The sequence below is a fragment of the Varroa jacobsoni genome, unplaced genomic scaffold, assembly GCF_002532875.2.
Source record: "Varroa jacobsoni isolate VJ856 unplaced genomic scaffold, vjacob_1.0 scaffold_75, whole genome shotgun sequence".
NCBI lineage: Eukaryota > Metazoa > Arthropoda > Arachnida > Mesostigmata > Varroidae > Varroa > Varroa jacobsoni.
The window spans coordinates 111,382-123,654 of NW_019212977.1; the positions used below are offsets into that span (position 1 = coordinate 111,382).

At 39.6% G+C, this 12,273-nt stretch overlaps 1 protein-coding gene across 14 annotated transcripts in view; it reads right to left on the reverse strand.

Moving 5' to 3' along the window:
- Positions 1 to 1,047: 1,047 nt before the first annotated feature.
- The window catches only part of LOC111263046 (uncharacterized), a 32,777-nt gene continuing 21,551 nt past the window's right edge, over positions 1,048 to 12,273 (reverse strand). For 5 of the 14 annotated variants that reach the window (XR_002682004.2, XR_015312171.1, XR_002681997.2 and 2 more), the window contains 2 exons: positions 2,050 to 2,158; positions 1,048 to 1,221 (listed from right to left, as the gene is read on the reverse strand). Coding sequence is in view for 2 of the 14 variants with exons in the window: in XM_086969471.1 (XP_086825597.1) it covers positions 1,208 to 1,221; positions 2,050 to 2,158 (123 nt within the window). In the remaining 12 variants the exon portion in view is untranslated. The other 9 variants (XR_015312173.1, XR_015312169.1, XR_002681996.2 and 6 more) reach the window with 8 other exon arrangements.

Consider the following 12,273-nt stretch of genomic DNA (forward strand, 5'->3'; position numbering starts at 1 on the left):
GAATCGGCTAGACCAAACGCTCAGGCAATCTCTTTTTTTGCGCTTTTCGTTTATTTTATATCCACGACATCTGCGTTTCTGAATGGCCATGAAATGTTTTAGGAAACGTACGCTCGAACGTGATTTGAATAGGCGGCCCTAACAACTGCATTTGGACAAGCATCGACCAGCAATTTTCAGATATTGTTTGTTCATAAGTGATGATATTGAATCGAGTACACGCGGCAGATTTACGGTACACGCGAGCGTCTTTTCGAAAGCTGTGCGATGCTATTGGGCTATACGTAGCCGCACTTGCATAAACATTCTCTATAGAACACGTTTTTCTAGTGCTTTCCAGAGGCTGGAATACCAGCAGATCAATGATGAATGCAGCAGGGATGTGTGTGAGTATATATGATTTACATTCTAATCGTTATTGACCGATGATCGAACTGGTAATCGATAATACTGAACAGTTCTCAGTATTACATGGAAATGCCGCCTTACCTTACATTGCACCTCCACTATGTAAACAAGTCGAAGCGTCGAAAACGTTTAGGAATATGAAAAAAAAAAAAAATACGCATTTTGTCTTTACAGACCCCGAAGCCAGTCGCAACTGTGTACTAGAAGGCCTTCACGAACTAGGATAACAAGTTTACGTTATCAGAAACAGTAATCCGGTTGACTTTCCGTATATCCTGATGAACGGAAAATAGCGTTTCCCGATAAGGGGTATTCCCAGATAGAGGTGCAAATTTATAGCACAAGATCCTTGTTTGTTCAGCTACGGCTGGGTTGAGATAGCTAAATCGATTTATTCTGCAAAGTTCTCCGAAAGTTTCGGTCTTGGTTCTTCTGAGCCAGACGTCGGAGTTTGTTGGTGAGTGTCCTTGGCTTACGAAAGGCGCATCTGCCGAAACTAGAATTGATAATTGGTTTTCACCGACGTAGTTCTAGAAAAAGTACCTAATAGTTGTGTCTAAATACTACTTTCAGTTCATGTAACAGCGTTAACTATAAGCAAGTCGTTAAGTGTTTTTACATTAAATTAAGCTCATGATATATTGTTTGGTATAGTTTATTCGCGTTAAAGAATCCATTACATAATTGCTTACTCGACGTGATCAGGCTAAACTTTAACTACCGATGAACTTTTGTCAAGGAAGCTCGAGTTTAGGTTCTAGGATACGTATTCCGTAATTTCTAAATTTCGAACTGGCGCTCAAGTTAACTTTCCTGGAATTGGGCATCAAGAAAGGATGGGTAAACGGTGAGATGTTAAAATGTTCGTGACTTATTATCTACGCAGTTTTAAAAAATGAATACCTCAAATAGAATTGTACTTTTGCTCTATTATGAACTTCATGAAAAATGTAGAACGAGGTGTCCTAGGGTTCACTATATGTTTGTTCCAACCACATCTTAAATATCTATAGCAAATTCTTGGAGTTGAGTTCCACAGCCGGAAAAAATGATGATAATTGTATGTCACAATCCTTGCCTTGGCGTGTCCTGCAAAACACCACATTTAGGGGAAATCTAGGGGACGTTACAAAAAATACGGAATCGAGCTTCCGTGAAATAGATTTTCGATGGCTATCCGTTGCGCGAGCATTAATTGGCGGGAAACACTTCGAGAATTTATGGAACAAAGCAGCCTTATTATTATTATATAAAGATTTTATACTAAAGAAGGCTACGACTTGCGTGTAGCTTGTTTAGAAAATGATCTAGATGCCATTTCATTGGTGGGTTCTTTAGTTTCTTTATGATTAAGATTAATATTCATAAATTTGGGATCTACAGCCTGATGTAGTTGTTTTTACAAAGCTCAAATATATTTTGCCGAATTTATTAACTTTGTATTGTACTTAGATGAAAATATAACAGGAGTCTGATTTTCGCTTATTTGTGGGCTACTTAGAAAATTATCTAGGTAGGTATTGTTTCAGAGGCACCGTGACTGCAAGCGTCTGAGCAACTGTTCTACGACTTTCTATTAAATCTTACAGCCCCTGTTCCGAGCAGGCAGAGTAACGATCAAAGTATTTTGCTTATGCTTACTCGAAAATGATCCCGCGACAGTCTTTCCTAAGTGAGCTGTTGATACAGGCTGCCCCGTAGCGTCACTCCAGTGCACGAACAGGTTAAACCCTCGGTACCATCTTGTGAACTGGAAATGAAAAGATCAATTAGGAGCCTGGCAAACTCAACGTTGTGCCGATGTTTACAATGCCGGCGTTCTTGATAATACTGATGGATATCGTGCTTGGCATCTGGTAGGACATAATTTAGGCCGGCGTCGACAATGCGTTAAAACATTAGACAACTTAATGTATAACTAATGTCAAACACGAATTGCAAGCGCTGATGAGTACGTTTGATCATCTATAAGCCGTGGGATGAAAAATAAACCACAGTAATAATAAAAGTAAATTAGAAGAACATCGATAAAAATAGATTGAGGTCAAATAGCTGCTAATTACAGCGTATCAGAGTAATGTCTGAAGTAATCAGAGTAGTAACATTCCAAAAAAAAACGTATACAATTTGTCTAGGCTGGAAAAAAGGGGAAATATTTTTGTTACATTAGGATATCTATCAGCTCATTGAAATACATAAAAACGATCAATTTTTTTCTAAGCTAATTGCCATACCATCAAGCACAGAAGGATAGCATAATATTATATTTGTAACAACTTCGACGGGTCAGTGCCCAGACAGCGGTAAACACTCTTTCACCTGGCATCCGAAAGTTCAAGCACAAGGGTTTCAAAAGCTGCATATATATATATATATATCCGTGTCACATTTTATTGTTCAAACGCACTTCGAATAGAGAGAAAGTATTGTGAAATGTCGGATCGTTATAAAGTAGTCTGATCCTGGAATATAAAATTGTTGTGTGTTACATGCCTCACTGTATAATCTAACGTATTAACAACATTATAAACAATGCTAGACCACATACTTAGCTACCAGGTAAAGACTGGGAGGATCTCTATGAAGAGATTATAACACATCCGCCGGTTAGCCAGGATCGTGAAAACATTCTTCGCCTGCTTAGCGATCCGCCTGTCGAAGTCTAAATTTCTGTTTTTAATTACAAACAGGGTATAGTTATCGATTTATGTTATTTTACTTCAGTATTCTAATTAGGTTGACAATTACTGCCACTAATTATCGTATGTTAAAATTTAGCTACGTAACCCTACGTTGGCATGATACAATACTAACTTAGGAACAACTCACGATTAGCAGTCAGGACACGCAAGAACAAGTGGGCTCGTCCTTTCGATTGGTTGGCTAGGGTTTAATCGATAGCAACTTCCTCGTATGTACTAGGCGCTTTTCATCATTTCCGTCAGATGTAGGTGTTGCTTTGCAAACGTCTAAAAGATATATTCGATATATCTTTTTGTTCGAGCTACAAATGCCTAAAAAAGGCCTTTAAACGATCCGCGGTTGGGGCTCAGCACGAATTTTAAAAATAACACAAAATAAGACAGTAAGTTCAGACAGAAACACGGAAAGCTACCGTTGTTAATGGAAGAAACGGCATGATACGATTGTGTGAAGTGAGTGACAATGAATGAACAGTTCAGTAAGGGTTACCACTAACATAATTCGATGTCAGCCTTCGATAATCCAACGATATTTTCGCAGCTCTGCATTAAAGTTCCGTATAGCCAGCCAAATACATCTCGAAATCTTTTCACTCTTTGTTGAAAAGAGTGGAAAGATTTCGAAGAGGAAAGGCTGGCCCGTCTTTAAAGGCTTTCCCATGAGCAAGCGTCAATCCGTTAATCTGATGAAAAGACTCACTTGCAAGAGAAATTAGCTTGCTTCCAGATTTTACCGCTTGACTAAGTATTTTGCTCGTATCATAGGAAACATGTTAGGTTTGATCAAGACCGCGATCACGGATAGAACCGGTGGTTACCTTGCAAAAAAATGTAATCTATATACAGAAACACAAAGCACAAGGGACAGCAAGATTACATTCTAAGGATTAAGTCTACCAAGCGCAAAAAGTCCACCACATCACAACGTCTACAATGTTGCTACGTGAATCCTGAAACAATGGCGTGACTCCTTGCTGTTTCGTCACTTCACCCGTGAAGTCGAGGACGATACAGATTAAACCGCGTTTCAACTCGTCTTGCATCGATATATTAATCTGAATAAAAGGAAAACATATAAGGCTATTGTAACTATATTGTCAGCAGATTCGCCTACATCAATGCTATTGAAGTTGTTATGTATTAGCAGCACAGTGGCATAAATATCAATCAGTAATGAACCGATGAGTGGCGCGTTGGCGTCCGTGGCTTGGCCTAAATACATCTGTCAATCCAAAAGAACACTGAAGATAGTTTCGTATGCTATCGAGTAAATTCCTACACGTTAATTTGTGGCAGTTTCGTTGCATGGGTAAGACTGAACTCTTCGTAACTAGGAAAGCAGATAAAATAGGAAAAACAATTTCGGTCCATACTAATCCTGTCAACGATGCGCTTTCAGAATGTAAAACTCCCTCCTGTGGATCACGGATTGGGTCGCTTTCCGGATGCGGGTTATGCTTTTTATATGATTTACACAGTAGTTTAGCGATGTCGCTCGTGAATTACGCGACGTTTATGAAACTTGTAATGCACTAAATTCTTCTCCTGAGTTTAGCAACGTTCCCCTCTAGTAAACCGTTATACAGGACAACGACAAAACGAATGGGATATTTCCCAGGGGAATCAACTTTCTGCCTATTACAAATTTTTCCTCTCGTTAGCGACGGCCGCCCGAATCTGTGCGCGGGTTGTATTGCACCGTCAATAGCCTTTTTGCTATGGTGTATGCTCTACCCACATGATTAGTTAGCACTGACTTGCAGAGCGGCCTTGCGTTTGTACCGTCATGATCGACACGCTGCGCCTATTGGGGCAAGCTCAGTTTAAGGTCGATCTTGGACAGACTTCCGGTGTCATTTGTGACCAGCACACATCTGTAGCTATAATAAATGAGCCTTGCTATACGTTGTAGAATAGAGGGATCGCTAAAATGCCAGCAGAGAAACATTTTGCATGTTTCTTGTTAGAATATATGACATCCGTGCTCACTAATACCCCAGCATCCATTGAGATTTAGAAGCAAGGATATATAGTATTTTTGTATCAGACGACTGACGCATTATGATGGGGTTAATTTCTGATGATAGGAACCCGATAATACGGTATTGCATTATCTCTTGACGTGAAATCGTCTTTAGCGGATGCCACTTTTCCAAATCCTATGAAGCGACGCTTGATCAGATCGAGTTGATTTCAGAATTTATCAAATTACAATCAATATATCGACCTATGCTGTACATTTTAAGTACTGAAATACCTTTTTGCGTACCATAGTCGATTCTAGCACCATACTTCTCATTAAGAGGTGGTGCTTCAGAAGATGCAAGACTCACTTGACCCATCGATTAGCGTAAGTTCAGACGTCGTTTTTTACCCAATTGCGAACGTATTTTTCTTCCTAGTGATGTTTATTCCATTCTTAAAAGACATAGCATAAGCTGCAAGATTTTTTTGGGCAAGAGTCTTTAAGTCGTAGACTTCAGTGTTTGTTCCAAATGTATCAAAAAATTACCGCACAATTCAGGCTGTTCGTTGCGTCTTTTCAGGACGCGGCAGATCCTGTGTATCAATAAAAGTTTATATTGGTGAAAAGATAAGAGACTCTTTATCAGATCCCCATTTATACGCTGCTCTTCTCATTTAGTCCGGACCATCTCTGCTTTTTGTAGATACATCTTCAAGCATAGGTTGTAAACAGGGGCACCGCCTATGAGTAATAAGTTTTTAAAAGTTTAAGCCTATCAATATACAAGTATGCTTTGAGTGGTGGATTCGCGAAGGGAATTTGTTCTTGCGATAATGCCGCTGGTGTATTTTGTTGCACCTCAATGACGCTGTGACAAACATACTTGAATGTTAAATAGCATCGGTCGTTTGAGATGTAGGGGAACTTATTTTCTAAGTTTAATCAAAACACATTACGGCAAATCAGGTGAAAATCAGGAGATCTAAATAGGCCGTTTATGTCGTGCAGCTACTAGGAGTTGATTAGGGCAGGTTTTCCCTTCTGGCTTTCTCGCAACTCCATTTTCTTCTTTATGTTTACTCCCGAAGCTACTACTTGTGGTAAAGCATTGTTTTAAAGAATAGATATCGGGCGCTCTTAAAATCATGACTCGTAGTTACCATGGGATTGCAGTGTCTAATGGGGAATATGAGTTATGAACTTCAACTGACAGCGTTTCTTCGGGTTGCATCCACGGACCCAGTTTGTTGCGCCGAGTCTATATATCAGAAAACTAATTTTCCGTAGCCACCGGCTCAAACGGCAATAGCAACAATAAGAATAAATCGCGTCGAATCATACTAAGTCTGCTGTGATACGGTTTATATGAGGCTCAGTCATATAGAGCTTTGAGAAGCTGTAGAGTACGCGACTTCACCATCGGCTTTTATATTAATTGTTCGGTAGAGATCATTTGTGTCAAGAGATATGGCCTCATTTTTCAATAGTGAAGTCATCTCTGGAAGCTTGTAGCCTGTAGGCGCTGGTGATCCTGGTCGCTTATTCTTGACTCATCTCACTCTCCCAACTACATTTATTTCCCTGTGCGCTACGGCTGCTATGGCAAAATAAAGCTATATAGACACCCCCTATATGTCTAACGAGCATCAGTTAATCAGCCTTATGGGAGTGCGGATCTCTTTTGCGCAGTGCTTGTGGTGGACTGCAGAGAAATCCTTAAGTGTTCTACTGAAGTCCGCCGCCTTCTACGAAAGATACTCAAAAAGATTTGCTGGCTCCACATTAGTGTCATCAGTACTAGATTAGGAGTGGCACACTGGCGTCGTTGGTGGCTTTTAACAACCCTAGTCGATAGATGGGTCATAGCAAGGTAGTTCTTGAAAGGTTTGGCTTTTCTACGTAAGAAGTCTAGAGGCAACCGTCCAGCCGTAATGGGTATTCGCATGTAGTCGGCACCCTCATTAGGTTCTATTTTAAATTATTGTCTTCTTTTCTAAGCCTGTAATAACTAAATGCCTTCTGATATAGCTTTTTCTTTCTTAGTTAGCGTTTGGTTAAATCAATGATAATTCCATGGTGCATCTTGTCAACAGTTAAGCAGACGCTAACCAAGAAGTTTCCCTGTTTACACAGCCTAGTTTTGTTTACACTGAAGTTGAATTTGGTCCGTGGACGAATCGCAAGTGACTGAAATTGTGTGATAGGAGTGTCTGACGTTGATGTGACAATCTGCCTTGGCCGACCAACTTTCCAGAGACGAAATCAAGTACTCAATTAATGTCTATTGAAGCGCTCGTTCTCAAACTCTTTCTTATTGCTAGTTTAGCATGTAACAGGGTTGTAGCAGTGTTGAACGGCGATACTGCATGTTAATTTCAAGTTAGGTAGCATCTAAAAATATTTAGATCCTATCGCTATAATTACGACGAACCCGCCCGTGCGTGTCAACAATATCCGAACTCCGACACGTAAACTATCCGAGATGAAGTATGTTTTCAATCGAATTAAGGGCCATTTGAACTACACATCCTTTCCCTTAATATAATCATACTGGTTTTGTGGTGTATGTTAGTGGTAGCATTCAAAGTTGTATTACTTGATTTTCATCGGTAAAAACATTTAAGAACATTTGTATCATTGGGATCACCTTGAGTCTATAGGGAACAGAGAGAGAATTGTATCTCTGTGTGATCTATTGCATTTGTACTTTTGAAATATTCTCTACTAGGGCAACTAACTTACTTACTCTTGTTGTCGACGAAAAAAATTTACGTCTCCAATAATATTAGTGCATTTTTTTACCTACGAGTATGTGACCTTAAAATCGCTTGTGTGTTTTTAGGAAATGGTAATAAAAAAACTATTCTGTACCAAGCAGTTATAGTACTGTATTCGATCAGTCGACTCGAGCAGCTAATTCGATGGCCAGTTCAATCACAGAGATGATCCTCTTTTAAGGCGCTTACGTTTAAGGCACTCCATCCACACTCGATTACCTATCTCATAAGTAATCGAGTGTGGACGGAGACATTAGGATTTACATGAACTTTACTTTATTGATGGCGTCGATCTGTCATCATCAGAATGCCAATCTGACATCTGAAGGCTTTGAGTGGAGCAATACTCTTGCAGGCAACGACTGGGCCTGCGCCAATCAGACTCATTTCTGTCGTTGGCAGTCTCTTAGGGTCACGGAAGATCCTTGAGAATCTCGCAGAAACCTGTGGTCGTTGCTTGCGAATAGCAACTATACATACGTAGTTAAAGAATTAATTTGAGACGCGATCAAGCTTAGGCTGCCTTCATTATTTTTTTAATACTATTTTCACTGTACATTTTATCTATTGTTATTTTTTATTTTTTACGGCCATAATCAAAGCGCCAGACCTAATTGCAGTACTTGTTCGAGCATTATTTGTACGGCAAAATAGCTGTAAAAAAAAACTAAGTCAAATTAAATAGTTCATACTCGTAATCGGAGCCCTACTGAGATTTAATTTAATCGCCACCTATCCGTATCAGATCGTCGTCGTACGCGCAGGTCAGTCGCTTCTAATTATTGAAGCCTCTGAAACTACCACCATGAGATGAAAGTATTCATAATACTTTCGTTCATAATAATAAAGTGATCATGTAGCATATAACGTTTAAGAATAGCGACTAAAATAACCGCAGCCCATATCTACCATAATTTAATTAAGTAATGAGACTTAAAGGATGTCTCTTATAATTACTAAGCAGTTGGACTCCTTCCCGCTTCCTCTCAGAGTAGCTCGGATTAAAGTGAACTGGGTACAGCAGCTAGATATGGGCCTATGTCCACACTAATTTAGAAGTTAAGCAAGCAAATGCAACGTATATTGCAAGGCTGTTTTCGACAAACGCACCGGGTCAGGTTTACCCAGTCGGCCTGATGAGATCAGATCAGCTATCCCGATTGGCCAAACATTTACGCTTATCGATACAAAGTAAGTGTTTCTTTCTATAAACAACATATCAAAGGAATGGTCAATACGATATGATTAAAACGGGGATGATGCCGCGCCACAACGATGTCCACGTGTCTATTGCTTAACATAGACCATAAGACAAATTCTACACAGAAATTCTAATAGGACACTGCACTGTACGTAACTACTTAGAATATAATAGACTTATTTTCCGTTGTCGCAAACTAAATTTTTCTAAGTAAAATTGATCCATCGTCTGATAACCCTGTAATTCTAAAGGCCCCAGCGAGCGGCTTGCTTTATGACTGCGTGTTGGATCGATAAGCAGTAAATTATAATTACACGTACCTACCGATTGTCGGAAAGCTAAGGCAAAGTTCGGCTACTAGATGTAAAGACATCATTTAAACATAAGACTCAACCATCAACGTGTTTGCGTGAACACGTTAAAAAAATACAATTCCATAAAAAAGCGTTTTTTCTTATTTGGTTTTTTCAGAGACCTATCGCTGTACGCATTGTACTCAGCAAGAACTGTAGTGCCATTTGGAACGTCATACGATTGTAGGTCTTCAAGCGTTCACTACGTCTTTTTAATTCAGGACTTTTTTTTACTAAAGAAATAAAAGCATATCCCACACTGAGGGGCATGGACTAGCTTTATTGGAAACATATCAAACTACTTTCGCCTATACGATTTGTACTAGCGTCAGCTATTCGACGCAGTGTCAGACGTAACACTCGGAAACTAAGTCCGCTCATCGTCTTCGTTGACTGGATCCCAGTGCTTGGGTTCCTTCGCTCTCATTTTAGCCATTCAGCGGGACTCATTATACATCACGGCTGTTTAGTGCATGATGTAGCAGAGAGTCTTGTTCGATTCAGGGCACCGTGGACGTTACCCGACAGATCACTCGCAAATGGTCGTTTCCTAACTAATTTTATATATACATTTTTTGAAGTAAACACAGATCCCAGAGGTCTCTCTTCTCACATTTGTAACACCGTTTAGAATAATACGGACAAACCTTGTACTGTTACGCGCGTTTAGAATTATAACCTTGAAAATTTAGGATTAGGCTTAACGAAATGTTTTTGAAGTTTTAATTGATTGTAAAAGATCGTTTCGCTCGATCTAGATTGCTTCACTTGTATCTGTTATTACGTTCTGCTATTTACGACAAATGAGAACGATCAGTTACTAAGCTAACCGATAACTCTTAAGGCAATTATTTGGAAATGTTCGTTGCTGCTCAAGACATGAGATGAAAGCTTTGCGCTAAGATTTTTCCGCTGAGAGCTACTTGCCGAAATCAATCTTGGTCGGGAACAGGCTGAAAAGGGCTCGAACTTCGAAAGACCTAAGCATTCTCAATACTGACTTTCTACCACTAGAGACTACGACAAAATAAAATAGAAGAGGTTTGATAGAGATACGGCGAACACCAAAACAAACGAACAAATAGACATCAACACTGCAAAGAGAGAACGCGTAGACACCTGCCATTCTGCCGCGAGCAGAGCCGAAGTCAAATAATGATTTACGAAGCCGCTGTATGTTTTCGGCCTCGTTTATCTTAAATGTCTAAAATTACGCCTTCACATTTAAACATATTGGATAAATATGGGGAAATAAATATCGTAGAATCCAGTATTGAATGAGTTTCGATCGGTGCATAGCATTTTTTACGGCCGGTAAACACAAAGCCATTGGTGGCGAATTAAAATCTAACTATGAGCCATTTGGAAAGACCCTTACCGTCATCAACTTAGGTGTTTGACTGAGCCAGAGTACCATCCGCAAGCGGAACTACCTTATGATGCAGGACATCATTGTCGAAAGGTTAATTAAAAACTAAAGAAGTGATTGTATCTTATTTGTAAAAGATTAAGAAGTTATACAAGGGGCAAGCTGACTGTTTCTAAAATTAGGCCGCCAATCTTTTAAGAGTTTTTGCTTCTTGTTACATTTTTGATAGTTTAGATTGTTGAATTGATACAGATTCCATAAAACAATTACACTGCACTTCGATCAGCTCTTGAGCCTCTCATCGATATGGTATTAAATGCCCAGCTGAGCCTTTTATCAACCTGTCACATATTGCGGTGGTCCATATTTCTGGCAGAATCGAAACGGATTTGCGGCTCTTGAGGTTCCATATTTTAGACGGGCTTGCGATACAGAACCAAGCCATCGAAAACTAGAAACAGTACGCCACGAATCAGTATTCTTCGAAGGAATTGTCCTAACAATGTCCTTCTAGGTAACCATGCCCTTGCCACGTAACTATAAAAAAATAACTCAGTAAAAGATCCCTAAATGCAAGACAAGCATGGATGACAGTTTTTACGGGCATAAAAGCCACATTCTACGTACGCTTCGGCAGGTTTAGAAAAGAAAAGATTGAACAACGATAAAGCGAAACAATTTTAAAGGCGAGTCATTTGTCTGGATTTAATAGAAAAATCACTAAGCTTTAGGAAAAATTAGGCCATCCTTGTTGCTGCGAACTCAGATGATTTGTATTGTACAATATCGAGCTGCTAACTGTAAATATTTTTCATGTTGGTGTTCAGTCCATGAAACGTTCTTACCTATTACGTTCAGATTCTTGGCTATAAAACACCTATAGTAAAGCTACAATCCGATAGTTAGAACAGAACCTGAATTGTCGAAGTGCAAAAGTCGCTGGCAAGCTAGAGAGAGAGAGAGAGAGAGAGAGTTAGTTTCAACTCTTAGGACCCGATAAGGGTTCTGTATCATTACAGCATATAATTTTCGCCTCCTTTGAGGACATTAAAGCTGAATTCATCAGGAGCTCGGCTCTCACCTCATTGAATTGCGTTACTACACCACAACCTGACTAGCGTTATGCTATCATGTCGACGGTGCGTAAAATCGATGCGTGCTCTTCTAAACGTTGCTACGAACGGCTAGTTACGACTGTTTCTATTCAGACTGTTTCTTAAATCTGTTATTCGCTGAAGCTTCCACCTGTTCGAATCTGATTGATTGTCTTACGAAGATTAGTCTTACTAGAGGACTTTTTTTCGTTGAAGACGTAGACGTAAGCGTTGTCAGGTGAAACGAAGTGCTATGAGGACGTTTCGTCAAAGGATGCACTACGAGTAAACTTCTATACGTATGATTGTTGCTAAGTAAGAGGGCTGCTTCAACGCAAGTAGGAGGCCATCATCATTTTTAATTGTAATTAACTTTATTCATGTTAAGTTTCGTGTTAAGTGC